The sequence below is a fragment of the Triticum aestivum genome, chromosome 5A (genome assembly GCF_018294505.1).
Source record: "Triticum aestivum cultivar Chinese Spring chromosome 5A, IWGSC CS RefSeq v2.1, whole genome shotgun sequence".
In the NCBI taxonomy this organism is placed as follows: Eukaryota; Viridiplantae; Streptophyta; class Magnoliopsida; order Poales; family Poaceae; genus Triticum; species Triticum aestivum.
In genome coordinates this window covers 320,747,414-320,768,724 of record NC_057806.1, presented here as the reverse complement: position 1 = coordinate 320,768,724, position 21,311 = coordinate 320,747,414, and the positions used below count along the sequence as shown (strand labels likewise).

The window sequence follows — 21,311 nt, the reverse complement described above, 5'->3', positions numbered from 1 at the left end:
AGACAACTCCTATGGCTCCTGCCAGTTGTCATACTCATCGACATGAAAGTCGTGATTCCTATTACAAGAACATGATCAATCTCATACATCACATATATCATTCATCACATCCTTTTGGCCATATCACATCACACGGCACATGCTGCAAAAAAAAGTTAGACGTCCTCTAATTGTTGTTGCAAGTTTTTACGTGGCTGCTATAGGTTTCTAGCAAGAATGTTTCTTACCTATGCCAAAACCACAACATGATATGCCAATTTCTATTTACCCTTCATAAGGGCCCTTTTCATCGAATCTGATCCGACTAAAGTGGGAGAGACAGACACCCGCTAGCCACCTTATGCAACTAGTGCACATCAGTCGGTGGAACCAGTCTCACGTAAGCGTACGTGTAAGGTCGGTCCGGGCCGCTTCATCCCACGATGCCGCCGAATCAAGATAAGACTAGTAACGGCAAGTAAATTGACAATATCGACGCCCACAACTGCTTTGTGTTCTACTCGTGCATAGAAACTACGCATAGACCTAGCTCTGATACCACTGTTGAGGAACGTAGCAGAATTTTAAAATTTTCTACGCATCACCAAGATCAATCTATGGAGTCATCTAGCAACGAGGGAGAGGGGAGTGCATCTACATACCCTTATAGATCGCGAGCGGAAGCGTTCAAGAGAACAGGGTTGATGGAGTCGTACTCGTCGCGATCCAAATCACTGATGATCTAGCGCCGAACGGACGACACCTCCGCGTTCAACACACGTATGGTTGGGAAGACGTCTCCTCCTTGTTGATCCAACAAGGGGGAAGGAGAGGTTGATGGAGTCGTACTCGTCGTGATCCAAATCACCGATGATCTAGCGCCGAACGGACGGCACCTCCGCGTTCAACACACATACGGTTGGGAAGACGTCTCCTCCTTCTTGATCTAGCAAGGGGGAATGAGAGGTTGATGGAGATCCAGCAGCACGACGGCGTGGTGGTGGAAACAGCGGTGATCTCGGCAGGGCTTCGCCAAACTCAGCGAGAGGGAGAGGTGTCACGGGAGGGAGAGGGAGGCGCCAGGGGCTAGGGTGCGGCTGCCCTCCCTCCACCCACTATATATAGGACCCCTAGGGGGCGCCGGCCCTAGGGGATCCAATCTCCAAGTGGGGCGGCGGCCAAGGGGGTGGCTTGCCTCCCAAGCCAAGTGGGGCGCCCCCACCCCTAGGGTTTCCAACCCTAGGCGCAAGGGGAGGCCCAAGGGGGGCGCACCAGCCCAACAGGGGCTGGTTCCCTTCCCCACTTCAGCCCATGGGGCCCTCCGGGATAGGTGGCCCCACCCGGTGGACCCCTGGGACCCTTCCGATGGTCCCGGTACAATACCGATGACCCCCGAAACTTTCTCGATGGCCGAAACTGGACTTCCTATATATAATTCTTCACCTTCGGACCATTTCAGAACTACTCATGACGTCTGGGATCTCATCCGGGACTCCGAACAACTTTCGGGTTACCGCATACTAATATCTCAACAACCCTAGCGTCACCGAACCTTAAGTGTGTAGACCCTACGGGTTCGGGAGACACGTAGACATGACCGAGACGACTCTCCGGTCAATAATCAATAGCGGGATCTAGATACCCATGTTGGCTCCCACATGCTCCTCGATGATCTCATCGGATGAACCACGATATCGAGGATTCAATCAATCCCGTATACAATTCCCTTTGTCAATCGGTACGTTACTCGCCCGAGACTCGATCGTCGGCATCCCAATACCTCGTTCAATCTTGTTACCGGCAAGTCGCTTTACTCGTACCGTAATGCATAATCCCGTGATCAACCACTTGGTCACTTTGAGCTCATTATGATGATGCATTACCGAGTGGGCCCAGAGATACCTCTCCGTCATACAGAGTGACAAATCCTAGTCTCGATTCGTGCCAACCCAACAGACACTTTCGGAGATACCCGTAGTGCACCTTTATAGTCACCCAGTTATGTTGTGACGTTTGGCACACCCAAAGCACTCCTACGGTATCCGGGAGTTGCACAATCTCATGGTCTAAGGAAATGATACTTGACATTCGGAAAAGCTATAGCAAACGAACTACACGATCTTTGAGCTATGCTTAGGATTGAGTCTTGTCCATCACATCATTCTCCTAATGATGTGATCCCGTTATCAATGACATCTAATGTCCATAGTTAGGAAACCATGACTATCTTTTGATCAACGAGCTAGTCAACTAGAGGCTCACTAGGGACGTGTTATGGTCTATGTATTCACACATGTATTACGATTTCCGGATAACACAATTATAGCATGAACAATAGACAATTATCATGAACAAGGAAATATAATAATAACCATTTTATTATTGCCTCTAGGGCATATTTCCAATAACTATAAGCCTTGCAAGCAATGTAGCTAATGAGTTAGTTACGGGATGTAGCATTACGGAACGAGTAAAGAGACTTGCCAGTAACGAGACTGAACTAGGTATTGAGATACCGACGATCAAATCTCGGGCAAGTAACATACCGATGACAAAGGGAACAACGTATATCGTTATGCGGTTTGACCGATAAAGATCTTCGTAGAATATGTGGGAGCCAATATGAACATCCATGTTCTGCTATTGGTTATTGACCAGAGACGTGTCTCGGTCATGTCTACATAGTTCTCGAACCCGTAGGGTCCGCACGCTTAACGTTCCGTGACGATCGGTATTATGAGTTTATATGTTGTGATGTACCGAAGATTGTTCGGATATGATCACGGACATGACGAGGAGTCTTGAAATGGTCGAGACATAAAGATCGATATATTGGATGACTATGTTTGGACATCGGAATGGTTCCGGGTGAATTCGGGTATTAACCGGAGTACCAGGGGTTACCGAACCCCCCCCCCCCCCCCGGGGGGAGTATATGGGCCCTAATGGGCAAGGTTGTCAGAATCGCGATTCTGTTATACGATTCTACGACTTTACGATCCAAACTAACCCCTATGATTCTATGATTTTAGTTCATAGAATCTGCGTTTCTACGATCCTGATAGTGAAGATTCTATGATTTGCGATCCTACCATCAGTGCTCCGATCCGATTCAAAATCGCGATTCTGACAACCTTGCTAATGGGCTTTAAGGGAGAGAGGGAGGGGTTGCCTAGGGCAGGCCGCACGCCCCCCAAGGCTAGTCCGAATTGGACTAGGGGGAGGGGTGGCGCCCCCTCCTTCCTTCTCTTCTCTCTTCCCTTTTCTTCTCTCCTACTCCTACTACATGGAAGGGGGGGGGGAATCCTACTCCCGGCGGGAGTAGGACTCCCAGGGCGCACCATAGTAGAGGGCCGACCCTCCCCCTCCTTCACTCCTTTATATACGGGGGAGGGGGCACACCATAGACACACAAGTTGATCATTAATCTCTTGGTCGTGTGCGGTGCCCCCCTCCACCATAATCCACCTCGGTCATATCGTAGCGGTGCTTAGGAGAAGCCCTGTTCCGGTAGTATCATCATCACCGTCATTACGCCGTCGTGCTGACGAAGCTCTCCCTCGACACTCTGTTGGATCGTGAGTTCGTGGGACGTCACCGAGCCGAACATGTGCAGATCGCGGAGGTGCCGTACTTTCTCCCCCCTTGTTGCTATGCATCACCATGATCTTGCGTGTGCGTAGGATTTTTTTAAATTACTGCGTTCCCCAACAAATGGCGGCGAGGCGACCTGGTCGGAGGCCCGGCGCTAACGGGCGGCGCCGCTCCTTCCTCACCTCCGTTCGACGGGAGCTCGTGGCGAAGGACGGTGGTCTTTTTCTTGCAACATCCTCTCTATTGCAAGAAAGATTTCTTTAACGTTAGTGGGGTTGCAAAACTTTCTTTAGTAACACCTGTATAAAGGTGAAAGACAAATTTGCTTGCAACATTAGCTCTGTTGCAGAAAATACTCTGCAGCAATACTTCTGTTGTAAAAGTTTCGCAACATAAAAAAATAAGACCAACCCAAGTGCTAACCCTCGTTAGCTTTTATTTATAGAAGAAACTCTGCGAATGCCGCGTGTTAGAGCCTAGGCTCGAATCCAGGTGGGTTGGCAGCTACCCCAGCCACCCAGCCAATGAATTGACGTCTCGTCCTCAAGTTCCGCAGCATGAACTCTGTTGCAAATGTCCGAGCACAACATTATTCTTGTCGCAAAGCTCACAATTTGAATCTGACGGCTCCCAGTGGTCTAGGTGACCCATGACCCAAGATAGCACATTCTTTTATCGGCCAAAAAATTGGCTTCTTGCATGCGACTTCCATAGAAGAAATTTTCTTTTGTCAAAGATGGTACACGAATTACCTCGACAACGAAGAGAAGATTTTAGTAGATAGACACCTTTACACGTTGAATCCCATTATGCATTCGTACAAGAACGTCATCCACATTTGCACAAGAAGATTTGTCAACCGTATGTTGTTGGCGATATCAGGCCTCTTTAATAGGATTAAAGTGTCACGTGATCTTAAATTCTGTAGGAAAAAAACTACTACTCCCTCCGTCCCAAAAAGCTCCTCGCTAACAAGAAATTGGATGAATGAGTATATGATAGTAGCACAGAAAAAACAAAGAAAATCTACTGAGAGGTCTTAGTAGATAGATTATTTTTTTCAAAAAAAGAGTGCAAATGATTCCCAAAATCTAAGGATTCAAATATTGCGAATCAAACAACCACGCAAAAGAAAGGACCTAAATCCTTAAAAATTTCTTTTGAATCAAAGGAGCTCTCATTGAGGAGGCTCAGTGGGGACAGTGCACGCAGAGAAAGAGGGCAAACAGCATGCAAGAAATTGACAGGAGTTGATGCTCTTCAACATAACCTGAATTTTACAACATGTTACATGCACGCCGCAAGGATGGCAATGAGCCTCAGAGGTTTCAATGACAGCATCCCCTCCAAACCGCAGTATTTTTATAGCAGATCCCTAAATCGCCATCTCTGCCTGAAGTTTGGTCAGTTCAGCGAAATCGCTGGCCGCCAGTCGAGAAGAACTCGCCGCCAACGCTGATGGCGCCACGCGTGTCCCCCGAGGCGGTTCAGGCAGCTCCAGGTCCAGTTCTTCCTCCTCGAGGTCTTCCAGTTCCGCCTCTAACTCGTCCTGATTCGGGAAAGGAGCAATGTGTGACGGTATGCACCGGACAGTAAACGTTGGTAAACCGGTGCAAAGGGTTAAATAAACCAATCCATACCTCGTCGAATTCAGCCGAAGCACCGAATGGTGTAGCAAGTGCGTCCTGTATCTGTTTCATATTTTCTGTATGTTCATTCGCCTCTTCGATTGCATTCTCAATGTCATCGATACTCCTGCGGAAGGATTCCACATATGTCAGCCCATTCAGGTATGGATATATTATCGGCAACCAATGGGCTGCATTCCTACATCTATGCCAGGTAGCTTATACATGTATGGATTGTATGGCCATTGCTGCTGGGTGCGCATGTCACGACTATAAATGGAAAATGTTCAATGAACGGGGTCTAGTTAAGCTTTGGCAGGCGCAAAAACCCAAGAAAACACGAAGGGAAAATTAAGCAAACCTGAACTAGCTTGGACAGAAATAACTATTGGGGACAAATTTTCATTTTAGAATAGAAAAGGCAAAGTGAAGCCCTTTGGCGCATGGAAATCCTACACCTTGGAATGCCACTGAAATGCACCAAGGAGGGATGATGGACTCTTACAGGGACTGTTGAATAGCTTTGACAGCAGATGACCCAGAGCGCAAAGCATCAACAGTGTCAGTTGTTGCCTTTGCATTTTCAAGCATTATAATCTGCACAAAATAATCTCCTATCAGTTTAATGCGTGGGCATATATTGAAATACTTCTATGTCTTACATTACCTGATCATGAACTCGCAACTGAAAATTTGATAGCTGCTCAATCTGTGTTTCATACAACTTCTTTTTCTTTAAACACTGAATCGCAGCTGCAACAAAGAAGCCGTTTCTCATGCAAGTTACAAAACCATAAAAAACTAAGAAGCATTACTTGTTATTCCAGGACCAAATAGCCATTAGCTAGAAACCTTTTTTAGACATGCAAGCACAGACTAGCAGTGTAAGTTTTTGCCTTGTGTCGATAGATTCTGTGTAAGACCTGACAAATAAATAAAGGTTTTCCACTAGGCTTACCATTCTTATTCTTTGCCTTTGTATAGTCCTTAGCCTTTTCTATTTCCGCGGAAGACTTTTTCTGAAGCAAACGCTCTTTCTTCTCCAGCATTTCTAGGGTCTACACATTACCACAAAGTATTAACATATAAGCCACTGAGAATGAAAATATATGATAGTCAAATTAGCATTTAGCTGTATTCATAACTTGAGAAACTCAAATTTATCTTTTTGTCTAGCTGGTATGAGCCCCTGAACATATAAGAGTCTATCAAATTCTCTCCGATAAACTAAAAATATCTCAGACATTGCTGTGAAAAATGTTACTGTTGCAATAATGTGCGCAACACTAGGAAAGTGAGGACATGATGGATCGATGAGTATAATTAAGCTGAGGCTGCAGCGGGGAATGAACACTACAATACATCAACCTAATCTGACTTCGCATTAGGTTATTCTTTCTACAGTGACAATGATCTTTGTGTGCATGAAAACATACTTTTTTTGGGGGGGGGGGGGGGGGTCACGCTGACATCACTTTGGTAGAAAAACAAGAAACAGGGTACAAAAATGTCCGCATCATATGTCCTCAAAACAGTTGAGCAAAATTTGACTAGGACGATACAGTTGACCATACCTTGAATTCAACCAACTAGACACATGACAACTAATGGTCAAAATCTGCAACCAACTGGCAGGTTTGTCCATCTACAAAGAGAAGACCTTTTAAGTATTGTTTTCTTCCACTATTGTGTTCTGGAAATCCATTGGATATAGAAATACCCACATCTGCATTACAGATTTACAGTACTCAAGCTTTTACTATTCACTTAGGTGATACACGGTATTGAGGTTTTTCTTTGTTTACACATTACCAAGTGACCAATTGCTCTGTTGCGAATTAAAGACCACATTTCTTGAAGAGAACTATTTAGAAACGTCCCCTAACTCCCAAGCCCAAAATCCAACCCTATCTTGACAACTCGAAGGAAACAGAAGAGCAGAAGGTAAAGGTTGATCGATATAAGAAAAACAAGCAAACATTTAAGTGGAAAAGGGGTGGAGAGACCTCATGTAGTCGATCCAAGGTGGGGAGGGAAGAAGAGGCAGCCTCCTTCTTCTTCTTGCTCTTGGTCTTCGATATCAGTTTCTTCAGCATCTTCTTGTCACGCCCTTCTGCTGATTCTCACTCTTAGATGATGATGGCCTGTGTATGAAGGTATAGGTGAATATGAATGGGAATGGTGTTTGCAGTAGCGGTGTCTGGGTGAGGATCAGGGGGGAAGAAGTAAGGGGAAAAGGAGACTAGTAGGAGGAGAAAGGCAGACAGGGCCATTAGCATGTGACAGAAGATTCTCAGTTTATGAAAAAGAAAGAGTGCCACTTTCAGTGAAATCACCATCTTAGGATAGATGCCACATCCCCATGTTTTACAGTTTGCCTACCTGTGACCACTTTCTGCTGAGCAGGCTCCTCTATTCTTATATCAAGAGTAAGTATGACACAAACAATGGTTTCGAGTGTATAAAAATAATCTGTAGCAGGTATGTGGGATTAGGTTTGTGTTGCATCCTAAAAAATATTTGGCATCTTGCTGTGCTCAGCATTCATGTGGTTAGTTGACCCTAGGTGCATAGCTCGTGGCAACAATCTGCACCTCTCTTTTAGCCCTATGGCACATATCACTCCATGCTTCTTACTTGAGACAAATGCGATAAAGTAAAGTGGTAAACTAAACTATCTAATTTTCCTTTTCGGTGGAGTAGTTGAGCTGTCATTCTCTAACTACGCAAGTTGTGACGATGAAAGCTAGTAGGCCATATCATCTGCGCTGGCTCTACGATAAAGCATGAAACGCGCCTTGCTAAATTTCTCGACACAATAATTTATTCCGTGACCTCTTTCTTCAAGAACCACCCACTCTTTGCAAACAAAAAAGGGCTCAGAAACAGAAACAATCTTACCCCCTCTTCTATCTTCCCTTCAAAGTGCAAAGGTAGTAGGTTAGAAAAAATTCCCCACTTGCCTGCACAACGACAAGCTGGAAATCCACGAGCTCCCGCCGACGAATCGAGTTCCCGCAGGCTGCAAATGCGACGCCCGCTTATACATCCGGAAACTTAGAAGCAAGGGTGGGCGGGGGATTAAAATCGACGGCAGCATCCGCACGCGTACCAGTCTTACTGCCGAGTCGACTCCACCGATCCGAGTTGCCGCGTCAGCCCATCTTGAACCGAAGGGCGCCGCATTTCTCGCCGGAGTGGAGCCGTGGGGAGCAGGAGATGGCTTCTGGTATCGGCCTAGGCGGCGCAGTACGGTGTGCGCTGTGGGCGGGCAGGACCACGGTGGTCGCCTTTTTTTAGAACTACCACGGTGGTCGGTGGTCGGTGATCTAGTGGAGTGGTGGCGGACACGATTCGGATGCTGGGAAGACCTCTGTGGCATGCAGTGCGGCGGTCAATCCTATATGACGGCCGCGTGCAACATATAGTTGCGGCTTCGCAGAGGACTCCTCCAGACGGGCCGGCCCACATAATAGCTGTTTTGTTTCGTTTTTTTTCTCTTTTCTGATCTTGGATTTTCTTCTTTTTTTGGATTTTTATTTTTCAGATTCTTTTGTAGGTTTTGTAATATATGATGACCATTTTTTCAAATACACACTAAAAGTTTTTAGTGCGCGGTGAATATTTTTCAAATGAGCTATTTACACGAAACCACAACTTGAAGGCAACTTATAACACTTTACCACAATTTTTGAGTTTTTCAACACATGACCACAATTTCTAGACTAATTCTCAACACTGAGCCCAAATCTGTTGGTGTACACCTTCTAATAGGCAATCTAAGTGATTGGGCCCACATGTCATGCTCTAGGTGGCAAGTTTCCTCCTACATTGCATTTATTGAATGTGTGTAAAATAGCATCACGCATAAAACATCCTCGTCTTACCAACGACGTGTTCGCCTGCAGTTTCTACGCCATGTACCGCAGAAAAGGAAAAAAACAATTGTCTTCACCTTCTCTCAGGCTCCGTCGGGCCAATACTGTCGTGTGGACGCCCGACCGCTATACGTTGGTGATCATCCTATGGAAGAATTTCGACCACCCTATCGATACCTAGCTCCCTGCTCAACACATTGGTGGAGTTTATGGTGCCAGCCGGGGCTGCGAAGAGGAGGGGATGGTAGGCCACATAGGAGCTCACACGTGACGCATTTTTGCCACTTAGGTCCGAACATGTGGGCCTAGTTTGTCAAATTGGCTATTACAATAAGTTGATCAACAGATTTGGGCTTAGGGTTGACAATTAGTCCAGAAGTTGTGATTCTGCTTTGGAAAATTCAAAAGTTGTGGAAAGTTGCTCTGAAGAAATGGTCAAATGTTGTGGAAAGTTGCTCTGAAGAAATGGTCAAATGTTTTTTTAAGGGGTAAATGGTCTTTTTTTGTGTGCGTCAAATGTCGTTAACTCGAGAATCCATCCAAGTTTCAAAAAAAAAAAACTCGAGAATCCATCCAGAATCCAGAAGAAAAGAAAAGGAAGAAGGCCCAGCGGCGAGTCGTCTGCTTCTCATCTCTGATCGTTCCCCTCACCTCCTCCTCCAGTACGCACCAGCCGGCAAAGGGGCGCCCTCCGGCGGCCGGCGGCCGGCGACCCACTTCAAAGGAGCACCGACAGCAGGTAAGCCCCCATCTCCCCCCCCCCCCCCCCCCCCCTTTCCCTCTCCTGTTCTCCTCCTATACCCCAGAACAGTAATGGTCATCTCTCTCAATTCCGGCCGAGCCTCCTCCAATTAATCCGCACTGCACGAAATTCTCACTGTAGGGATTGATTTCCCCTCATCAATTTCTCTGTGGCGACCCTTGCGCGGCCACCTCTCTTCCATTTTCTGTGCCGCCACCTGGCCTTCATCAGCTAGCACCCCGTCGCCGCAACACCGTGTACATCGCCGATCACCGGATCTCCGCCTCTTCACAGGTCCTCCGCGTGGGGGACATCTCCTCGAGCTTCTCACACTACCTCCCCTGCGCAGCTCGTCACCACCAGATCCTCCTCCGTCTCGCACTCCCTCCCGACCGCATCACCTCTCGGAAGCAGGTAGCAGGCACGACCACCGAATGAGTCCACATCCTCCACCCAATAGATTGAACCGGTGTGTTTTTGCTTGTGAATTTAGACCGCTTGCTGTGTATTTCCCATAAATTGAACTTGCCATTGATTGAACTTGTGTGCATGTGCATACTAAGTTCCCTATCAGAGGTTCCAAAAAATCGCACTCGCTAACAAATCACTGCTGTGGGATCGTCCTTGTTTATCTAAGGCCTGAGTTGATGCCCATATCGACGTGACCAACTTATTAAGCATGTTCCCTATTATATGAGCAATGCTGTTTTTTAGATGGGTTTGCTTGCTAGTATATACTAATACATTAGTATTGATTAAATGGGCAATACCAATTAGTATTGATAGAGGCAAAGGTGTCCCGTCTTTCGATGAGAAGGTGATTATCGTTTCGAAGGAATAGACTTTGACGATCCGACTATGAACGTGCGAGGACGTCACGCCTTAGCAATCGCTAAACCAACTCCGAGAGATTATTGACCATGCCGGAGCACGATCAACCTGACCATGAAAGTCTATTTCCTGTAAGCAAACGAAGAACAAGCAAGAAACCTAAGATTGCAATTTGGATATTGCGAATATAAGATGAAAGCTTTATTGATCAAGGTGGGGTTCTGTGACGTCTTGGTTTGGTCGTTGAACACAAATGAAGTACGCGGAGTTGCAGCTAGGGCGAACTTTTAATCTAAACAAAACCCAAAGTCTAAACGACGCCTTAAGGGCTGTATATATGGAGGAAGAGGGGTCTGAAACCAACCCTAACTCTATTTTCCCCACACATACGGACTCTAAAAACAGCCTATACTTCAGTATTTCGAAATTACATGGACCTGGCCCAAAAATAAGGTGGCGCAGCACCTATTATAAGCTATGGACGAAATTTATAAAATGGCATCTTGCATATTTCGTCCATGTCCTTGTATGTCATCAAGGAGGCTTCAAAGTACTGAAATCTGCACTAGAAACGCCATTATGGTTCCCTTCACGCGCGCCTTCATCTCCATGCTTGTTTCTGCTCCAGTGTTCATCTCTCTTGTCCATGCTAGGCCCTTCATTAGTAATCAACACAAAAGTATCCAATTTAGGCAGCATCATATTCTCATGAACATTAGAATTGTTACCCAGAAACGAGAATACCTGGTAATTCAATTGGCGTGCGCGAGCTCTAGTGATTGGTCCAGTATGTATAGCAGCAGGGGCAGTGGGTGTAACAATGGTATTGATGTCCTCATCATCATCCCCTTCTTGAAGTGAAGTCGTCCTCGACGGAAGCTCATCTTCCTCACCCAAATAGGGCTTCAAATCTGCAATGTTAAAAGTGGGACTAACCCCAAAATCTGCAGGCAGCTCAAGTTTATATGCATTATCATTTATTTTCTCTAACACCTTAAAAGGACCATCAGCACGTGGCATTAGCTTTGATTTGCGCAAATCAGGAAAATACCAATTAGTGAAACTGCATTGCTACAAAAAAAAATCCACCGGCGACCACGGGGGAAAGCCCCCATATGCAATGGTTCTATTGGGCACTGGACATGGCCCCATGATGAATAATAAGATGTATTAGTGTTCTTTTGGTAGTAGTTTCCTGCTTTCTCAGTCTTGCAATCAGAAGTCTTGACTTACAGCAGAAAAGGTAAATTTTCCTGTCAAGGTCATTGCAAACTATAGCTACTGTGAGACTAGTGCTATTTCCTGGCAAAAGTAAATTTTGTACGTTTCTGTGATACACTTAGTAGGAAAAACTTGTATATAACTAGTTGTACCACTCTCGGTACTTGCTTTAAGACACGAGATTTTTAGTTGTGTTTCGGCATATAAGTTTGCATGTAGCTATGATGTTAATTTCTCTCCTTTCTTTCCCTTAATTCCATTCATCTGTCATCCCTTTCCTGAACATTTATGCATCACCACCTAAGCAAACAGTCATCTTTCCAAAACACTTGACTAGGAACGTATGCAGTTATAGCATTCATCTTTCAGAGCACTGAACAAAGGTTCATATAGCATTCTCAGCAATTCCATGGTTTCGTGAAGATAGAACTTTCTTAAACACCATGCCTATCAAAGTATTCTATCTAAAAGGGCCACACATTTTCTTGGAACTGGAGGTCTAACTGAACATAACTTGGCACAGAAATGCAAGTTTTAAGCATGTTTTTCTTACTATTTGCATCTATATACTACGCATCATATGATGCCTATTGCTTTCATACAGCAATGGTTATTTAAACGGAAACCATGATACTTCGTCCACTCTTGAAAGAACTACATCCTAGAATCGATGAAGTCAAGTCTATCCAGCTTTAACCAAAGATACGATCATGAGTTTGGGTTACATGTATGAAAAGGAATGTGTATATTCGAGATAGAAATTCTTCAAATCATAACTTCATTTTCTGCAACTTATGTACTCCCTCCGTCCCAAAATAAGTGTCTCAATTTTGTACTAGCTTTTAGTACAAAGTTGTACTAAGGTTGAGACACTTATTTTCGGACGGAGGGAGTAGAAGCATAAAATTTAGTGATTGAAAGCTGTGTCTTATAGACTTTGAAATGTAAGAAGCACTATTCTTCTATTTTCTACAGATTGTGTACAAGTGATTTTGAAGTAAAGCCATAAGCAAAAGAAACTTGAATTGAATTTGAATGTTCAAAGTTGTTATGAGAATCCCAAATTTTGTAGCTGGAAGAACTTTGGTTTATACTCCCTTCGTTCCTAAATATAAGTCTTTTTAGAGATTTCAATATGGACTACATACGGATGTATATAGACATATTTTAGAGTGTAGATTCACTCATTTTGCTCCGTATGTAGTCCATATTGGAATCTCTAAAAAGACTTATATTTAGGAACGGAGGGAGTATGTATTATGTCAATGTTTGTATCTGTTCTTCTTCTACATGTTCATTTAATTGGTTCCAAATTACACGCGGGAAGGAACTCCTGATGAGCTTCACTGAAAATCTTGATAAACGCTTTCTTGATCATATAATGAAGAAAAATCTTGATAAGCGTGCTCTTGGTCATTTAACAAATTTGAACTCTTCTCCGAGGGCGATTGCACAGGAAATGTCTAATGTCCACATCAAGCATTACCATCAGTGGCGAAGCTACATGTAATCTGTGGGGTCAACTGACCCCACAGTTTTTTTGAAAACCTCCTTTGATTAGTAAGCTATCTTATAATAGTCTTTGGATTCATAGACTAATGACCACAGCTTGCTAATGACCCCACATATTACCATCCTGGTGCCGCCGCTGATTACCATAGCATAATAGCCTCCTATCTGGATAACTTCAATTTTGTGAAACATGTCATTGTCTTGACTGTTTTAGTACTTTATATGCAGCCTATATATTGGCAAAACAGCTAGTCCTCAGTTTCTCTCCGAGAGTGGAATTTCTCTGTTTCTTTCATTTGTTGGTGGTGATTTCACATTTCGTGATTTTCTCAACTCTTCTGTCTTGTATAGTTGTATTACTTTGGCCATTTTTTGTACTTGTAGTCACAGTATGTGTTTCCAATGCTGATACTGCAGTATGGCGGCCAGACGGAACATTCCTTATTCTGTTCTTCCTACGGAGGACAGGGATGAAGACAATGTTGACCGCCGGTTCACATACACTCCAAAATCCTTGAGGAGGATCCCGTGGAAGTCGATTGCCCTAGCATTGTTCCTCCTCTTCCTGGGAAGCTCTCTTCTCTTCCTTTCGTACTTTATATCCACAGGTCACATGGAGGGTGATAGCTCTCAGGTGTATGGTCTATTGTTCCTGGGCATCCTTGCCTTTCTTCCTGGTACGTCAATGTTCTTCGCTTCAGTTTCCATATTAAGATTGATATGAAACTGTTTCATCTTCCAGTATGAATATTATCTTCCTCCAATTATTATATGAATATTCCTGTAAAAACAGTGGGCACTTGCATATACTTCCTGTATATACAAGGGCCATTTGCATCACTGGGGTAATTAAGCATGGTGCAGTTTTTAATCTGCTCATTACGCATGTCCACTTGCATATACTGGTTAGTTTTTGATCTTCCTGTAAAAACAATGTCCACTTGTATCACTAGAGTATGTGAGACAAGGTACAATGTTGATATGTAACATTAGCTGCTATAGGCTCTTCCATTTTGGACAAAACAGGCCCGTTTTGGTATCTCAATTATTATGCTGAAAACATAACTTTTCCTACTCTTCTGCATGTCAACCATTACGCGGAAAACAAATATTATCTTGCTCTTTAGCATCTTATTTAGAGAACCGATCCACTTTTCAAACGAGTATATGGTTTTTACATGTACATATTTACATTGCTTATGCAGGATTTTATGAGACCCGAGTTGCATACTATTCATGGAGAGGAGCACCAGGGTTCACCTTTGCGGCCATTCCAGACTATTAGGCTTCGATTCTAACTCATCTACTGGGCAGTAAAGATATTGAACAGCAAGAGCCAAAATACGAAACTTCATCGAGAATGAAATGAGCACTTATTGTTATGTTTGTACTACAAATAGCTAACATGTAGGTGAAGTCGCCTTGTGTTGATTCTATGTCACATGACGGAGTTGTTCCATCAGGCGAGCTATGCATGTGCTGCAGAGCTAAAGCTGCTCTTGTGCTTTGCTTGCTTGTGCATTGCTATGTAGATTGAACTTCTGGAGTTACCTAAGATATTAGTTTTATGGCTTAAGTATGTTAATCTACAAATATATTTTTAGGGCTTTGTTCTATTTTGCGTGTTGAAGATACTACATATTACCCCATATACTACCTCGGTCCTTCCCCTTAGTATTTTGTGCCAAATTTTTACCGTAGATTTGACCAACAGAGTATAAGTTGTATGTCACAAAACTTATATTGTTGAATTCATATTCAAAAGAGGTTTTCAATGATACTATTTTCATGGTATATACCTTATTTTTTGATAGTTAAATCAAAGGTCAAAGTTTGACCCAAAGGGACTAATAAATCAGGACGGAGGTAGTACTTTATCTGTAGTTTCTGTCAGTTGCATCAATCATTTTTGTACTTTCTTTCGATGCTGATACTTGAACTGTATCTAAGTATGCCAATCCTCACCAAGATAATTTCATAAAAAAAAATCCTCACCAAGATTGTTATGCGATCTTTGGTTTCAAACGACCGGTTGTACTACTTGTCCGATACAATAGAATTCCCTGGTACATAATATGATTGATATGCCTGTATATGTCATGTGAAAGGTACATTCGGTTTGTTTGTTTTCGTTCTTATCCTGAAAAATGCAACACCTAGTTTATCAACCAAGCTAGGTTTGCCATTCTGAATCCTAAATGCCAGAGCGATTATGTCACACATCAGTTTCCAGGGGTTTGTTTGCACTCTGGCCAAAGTATAAGTTTCACCTTATGGTTTACATGCAAGTCTCATGTATTACATGAAATTTTAAACTTGGGGTAAAACTAAAACGCAGCAACGGGCCTGGGTCTGGCAGTGCTTGTTCTCACAGGTGCCCGTTGTCGTGTCGTTGGTTAACGTGGACGGGCCTGTGAGAAACATGCAATTGCGGCGGCTTGAGGCTTCGTCTTCAGTTGATGTGTGTTCCATAACCATGGTGGTTCATGCTGTATCATGCTTGTATCACTGGAACTTGGGTAAGTGTAGCTGCAGAGTTAATGGGTGTAACCATGTATGGTTTCCTCATCAAGTTCAGAGGAACAAGGTACTCCCTCCTATCCGAAATAATTGACGCATCCTCTCTATAAAATGCTGTATAGAGGTTGCGCCAATTAATTGGGAACGGAGGGAGTACTAAAATTGCATTGTTTTCTGAAGCATTTTATAGAGAGGATGCGTCAATTATTTCGGATAGGAGGGAGTACCTTGTTCCTCTGAACTTGATGAAGCAACCTAGCATCAGTACATTGGATTTATTCTTTTAGAATATCAAAGCAACTATGGTGGAAACATCCCCTCTAGAATTGGTAGGGGTGAAAAGTGGTAGCGGATAATCCGAAATATCTGATATTCGTATTCGAGAAAATGTCTATTTGTATCCGAAACATCCGCATCCGAACCAAAATGGAAATGAAAATTATCCGTATCCGAATTTATTAAACAAATAAAAAATAAAATATGGTAGGAGATTTTGACACAAATATGGATATGAAAGTGGATATATCCGTATCCGAATAAGATTATGCGAGGTAATTTTAAAATTCTAGGTCCAATATTCCAATTATCCAACATAAAGCCAAATAAGTGGTCAAATTTTACTCTTTATATGATTAAACTTATAAATTATTATGCATTACAATAGTATTTATTCATAAACCTATTTATCATTGACTTACTGTATGTCACAAGTTGATTATTTTAGGTCACATAGCTATCGACTAATTTACTTAAGCAATATGTTGATATTATTCGTATCCGTTCCGAATCAAGAAAATATCCAATACATATCCGTATTCGAATAATATCCGAGCCGCATCTGTATCCGATAATATCCGTATTCGGTTTCGTATTCGTTTTGAAAACATGAAAATGGAAGTGGTAAGAGCACTATCCGATCCGCATCCGATCCGTTTCCACCCCTAAGAATTGGGCTATTGCTTTCTGAAAAGGAAAAAAAATGTTTTGCCTCATTTGTTAGTTACAAGGAAAACTATGCTTTCCTTCATAAATTTTTCGCAGTTCGTAAACACAACAAAACGAGCTTAGAGGGTGTTTGGATCCAAGGGACTTATTTTAGTCTGACTAAAAATAGTCTCTTTAAGAAGCTAAGAGGGTGCTTGGATACGTTTTAGTCCCATGACTAAAAGTAGTGGGACTAAAACTTGCTAGCCTCACCCATGCTTGGATCCAAATACTAAAGAGACTAAAATGAAGTTATTGAGCATTTATTATCCTCCAAACCATCCAATCCAGAACTCGCATGTGCTAAAGGAGAGGAATTAAATGAGGAGAGAGAGGGCTAATACATATTTTAGTAGGTTTCATGTGACTAAAAAGTTTTAGCCTCAAGACTAGTTCTAGCCTCTCTTTAGTCAGAGGTGCTTGGAACTTTAGCCTCTAAAAGAGACTATTTTTAGTCAGACTAAAAATAGTCCCTTGAATCCAAGCAGGCCCTAAAGTTTCAAGCACCCCTGACTAAAGAGAGGCTAAAACTAGTCTCCAGACTAAATTTTTTTAGTCAGGGGCACCGCTACTAAAATGTGGATTAGTCCTCTCTCTCCTCATTTAACTCCTCTCCTTTAACACAGGCGAGTTCTGGATTGGAGGGTTTGGAGGATAATAAATGCTCATTAACTTGATTTTAGTCTCTTTAGTATTTGGGTCCAAACATGGATGAGGCTAGCAAGTTTTAGTCCCACTACTTTTAGTCATGAGACTAAAATGTATCCAAGCACCCTCTTACTACCTCCTTTCCGGTTTATTAGGCATGTGTGTATTTCCGGATTGACAATCATTTTTCTTGAAACCGAGGCAAAAAGCTTGCCTCGTTCATTAATTAAGAGGGAAGAGTTAATGTTACATAACAGTGGCTCCACACATAGCCTGTCAGGGAAGAAAACTAACAAAAAACAAGCAGATTACTCTCGCGGCATTATGATGCTCATGTGTCTAGCCCCCGCGGTGATCCAGGGTTTGGCCTCTTCATGGATAAGCTTGAGTAGGTAGAATGGCAGCGTTGGTTTCTTCCTGAAAATTCTAGCATTTCTCCCGTTTCAAATGACTCAACAAACAAGCATGGAGGGAAGCCATGGCTTTCCGGTTTGTGGTATTGGGCTTTGACATGTTAGTTCACCAAATTTGACGTTACGCACCGTCGCCCATTGGTGAATCTGAGGGTCCCCAAGCCCAACCATTCCTTGACCATTCGCGAAATGAGTTGCGTGGGGCAAAATGCAAAGTCAGCTTGGAGACCATCTGCCGCCCCACCCACCTCGGTGGGCCGGGAATACTTCACTTGGGAAAGTTTGCAAGAGCCCTCAAGTTAAGATGACCTTTGGTTGGAGTGAAAGGATCCGACTAAGTTGTGGGTGGGTTTGGTGAATCCGTGCACTGACGTGGATATGGACCTTTTCTATGCTTCCACTGTCATTACCATGGGAAATGGTGGGAAGATGCCGTTCTGGAAACGCCATGGTTGCATGGGAAAAAGCTAAAGGATATCGCCCCCTCCTCATCTTCGCCCCCTCCAAGCGCAAGAAATGGATGGTGTGGAAGGCTTTTGAGGGACAATGATAAGGTGCACAAGATCAACGGTTCCATCAACCTCGCAGTCTACCACATCATTAAGTTTGTGCACCCTTGGGTCCGCCTAGAGCAGATCCAACTTCTGATGATATCTCTCGGAAAATTGAGGTGAATCGAAAGTACTCAGCAGCTTCTGCTTGCAGGGTTCAATTCTTGGGTTTCACTTCGACCACCATGAACAAGACCATTTGGAAGGTTTGGGCAGCTCCCAAGGTCAAGTTCTTCTCTTGATTGGTGCCTCAAAACAGGATTTGGACGTCCGATAGATTGACGAAGAGAGGTTGGATAACTGTGGCCTTTGCACCCTTTGCAAGCGGGCTAACGAGGCATCCTCCCACCTCTTCTTTAAATTGACAATTTGACCAACCTAATGCAAGGTGTATACTGCAAATTGATACCATTACCTAAAGTTTCTATAGATTTATTTTTTGAAATACATAACTTATATTATGTTGGTCAAATTGTCAATCTAGAAATGTGCGCAGACTTAATAAACCCGAAAAGACTTCGAGTAGATCGTTGAGAAAAAATAAAGATCGGGGAAAACAAGTACTAACAAAATGCTGGCCCCAAGGCATATCTAAAATCGATTATCGCATGACATGTTTAATTAACCATACAGAGATGAGATCTAAACAAGAAGACCGGGACAGGCATGCCATGTACAAACCTATCGACAAGGCGCACGCAGTGCCACATGCATGCATGCATGCATGGGGCTGGGCATACAAGAGAGATATTCAGAGCAACGGAAGTGTACAAGGGGAAGGGCGCAGAGGAGAGCTCGTGTGAATGTGGCGCGGAGCAGCAACGGACAAGGGGAAGGAACACAACACGCAATGCAACGCAACTGCACCGCCGTGATGTGGTTTTAATTATTTATCTGTGCACATGGATGGATGCATGTACAGTGGTATGAGTACAAAATTAATGAGCAGTCACTCGGGGAGATGGATGGACCCTACAAGTTAAATTAACGAGCGGTCGCTCTCAATGAAATGGATGGACGTGCGGCGTGCGTGCCTGCTGTGGCTAAATTTCGTGTTTTGATCTTTTCCCAAAACCTATTTGAGATCTGATCCTATTTTTTTTAATATTTGACCCTTTTGCTACTGTCAGGGACCATGACGGTAGCCGGTAGGGTATAACAGCCTACCGCCAAAAATCTCCTAAATATTGAGCACAGTGCGTGCTCGTGCCTATCACCAAGCATCTTGACGGTAGGGTTGTGCAAGCTACCGCCAACCCGTTTGGCGATAGCGATGTTTCCTACCGTCAAAGTCCCTGACGGTAGGCTGTTGGACCCTACCGCCATGAACTCTGGCGGTAGCAAAAGGGTCAGATGTCGATTTTTTTTTAAAATTAGGATCAGATCTCAAATAGGTTTTAAAAAAGGGTCAAAACACAAAATTTTGGTGCCTGATGGGGCTGGGAGTGAGCGAGTGAATCGAGGCGGGGCGCGCAGTAGGGCTGGGAAAGGTGGGGCAATAATACGGTAATGATGCTGGCAATCATCTGCCGACAAATACACAGGGCTTGGGGTTGCGGTGCCCGGTCTGGTACGTGGGGAGGCTTGATGTGATGCTCGGTCTGTCCGTCCGGTGACGAAACATGCATGCATGCAGCAGTCCGTCTTGAGACGTGCAGCTCGTACATGTGTGTGCTTGTGCCTATGTGTCACAGCTTCAACAGTAGCAGCACTGATCACCACCAGTCACGCTTTGTTCAGGACGGTACATATGCATCCAAACATGGAACATGTACACGAAGTAGTAATTCCAAGATCGAGCATGTATGCATGCAGTGAGTGAGTGACCCGGCTGGTCGGGCCTGCGTGCTCCAAGTATGTACTATAATTTTTTGAGAGACTCCAAGTATATACGTAATCGGATGAGAATTAGCAATGTCTCATGCAATTGCTACACTATTTGATTAATAGAAAAAGAAAGAAAGAAACACCCACGAATCTCCATGCAAAATTCAACGATATATAGAGGAGTTAGAGGAGACATGATTATTTCTGGTGTGGATGAGAGCTAGGCACAAGCACATGAACATAGCCCGATCGATCACGGGACATAGAATGAGGTGCCGCCGAACTAGCAACTAGTGAAATACTACTATTACTAGGTAAAGTGTGTACGACTCTACTATATATTGCTACTGGTTAGAGCCCCAAGCTTCATCTTCTATCACTTGTCTGGCCGCAATAAGCGGCATTCTGTCGGAGCTCAGGGTGAAACGGAGATCGACATTTGTGTCACCTTGTACCCGTCTCCACATATCGCGTACGTTGCCGCTGTCACGTCACGCCCAGCAATTAGCCCTTGTCCTCGATCGGCATATAAATAGTACTGAAAACCCGTTGTTAGACTATGTATAGCTTCTATACTTATGTACGTATATTGTACGTATTGTAACACATCCATTATATATAATGAGATAAGCCATCCCTAGAGGGTCGTGCTGGTTTCCCCAAAACTTATTGTCTTACATGGTATCACGCTAGGTTACGATCGCTTCCGCTTCCAAACCCTAATACCCGCACCGCCGCCGCAGCCGCCGCCGCCTTCACCGCCGCCATGTCGAGCGCCGCCACCACCGATTCCACTGCTGCGGGGTTCCTCCCGGCCTCTCTTGCGGCTCTGCTCAACCTCCCGCTCGATGTCGTTGCCGTTCCGGCTCCGATCGGGACCAGGAGCATCGGCTCCGTCTACTCCACGCCGCCGGCGCCCTCGCTTGGGCGCGACCTCGTGGTCCACACCGCGGCGCCGCCGTCCGCTGCGGACTCCGCGGGCG

At 44.1% G+C, this 21,311-nt stretch overlaps 2 protein-coding genes across 3 annotated transcripts; one reads left to right on the top strand and one right to left on the bottom strand.

The window, feature by feature from the left end:
• Positions 1 to 4,699: 4,699 nt before the first annotated feature.
• On the bottom strand, positions 4,700 to 8,584 carry LOC123103139 (vacuolar protein sorting-associated protein 32 homolog 2). Of its 2 annotated transcripts, none has more exons than XM_044524635.1 (8): positions 8,314 to 8,584; positions 8,103 to 8,223; positions 7,208 to 7,345; positions 6,160 to 6,259; positions 5,869 to 5,954; positions 5,707 to 5,798; positions 5,214 to 5,328; positions 4,700 to 5,122 (listed from the first exon to the last, which is right to left on the bottom strand). In XM_044524635.1, the coding sequence occupies exons 3-8, from the start codon at positions 7,295 to 7,297 to the stop codon at positions 4,949 to 4,951; spliced, it is 657 nt and encodes a 218-aa protein (XP_044380570.1). In that variant the 5' UTR covers positions 7,298 to 7,345; positions 8,103 to 8,223; positions 8,314 to 8,584; the 3' UTR covers positions 4,700 to 4,948. The 2 variants fall into 2 exon arrangements, with proteins under 2 accessions (XP_044380570.1, XP_044380571.1); XM_044524636.1 differs by having other exon boundaries at positions 8,165 to 8,223.
• A 1,021-nt stretch (positions 8,585 to 9,605) lies between these two features.
• On the top strand, positions 9,606 to 14,961 carry LOC123103138 (transmembrane protein 230). Its single transcript, XM_044524634.1, has 3 exons — positions 9,606 to 9,818; positions 13,803 to 14,062; positions 14,591 to 14,961. Exons 2-3 carry the CDS (start codon positions 13,804 to 13,806, stop codon positions 14,668 to 14,670), a joined length of 339 nt encoding a protein of 112 aa, XP_044380569.1. The 5' UTR covers positions 9,606 to 9,818; position 13,803; the 3' UTR covers positions 14,671 to 14,961.
• Positions 14,962 to 21,311: the final 6,350 nt, after the last annotated feature.

Bases quoted from the DNA above. Each gene is read 5' to 3' on its own strand.
- LOC123103139 (XM_044524635.1), bottom strand. From the start codon at position 7,297: ATGCTGAAGAAACTGATATCGAAGACCAAGAGCAAGAAGAAGAAGGAG. The intron at 6,260-7,207 runs GTCTCTCCACCC...GGTAATGTGTAG, and splicing joins CCTTGGATCGACTACATGAG to ACCCTAGAAATGCTGGAGAA. The intron at 5,799-5,868 runs GTAATGTAAGAC...TATTTTGTGCAG, and splicing joins AGTTGCGAGTTCATGATCAG to ATTATAATGCTTGAAAATGC.
- LOC123103138 (XM_044524634.1), top strand. From the start codon at position 13,804: ATGGCGGCCAGACGGAACATTCCTTATTCTGTTCTTCCTACGGAGGAC. The intron at 14,063-14,590 runs GTACGTCAATGT...TTGCTTATGCAG, and splicing joins CATCCTTGCCTTTCTTCCTG to GATTTTATGAGACCCGAGTT.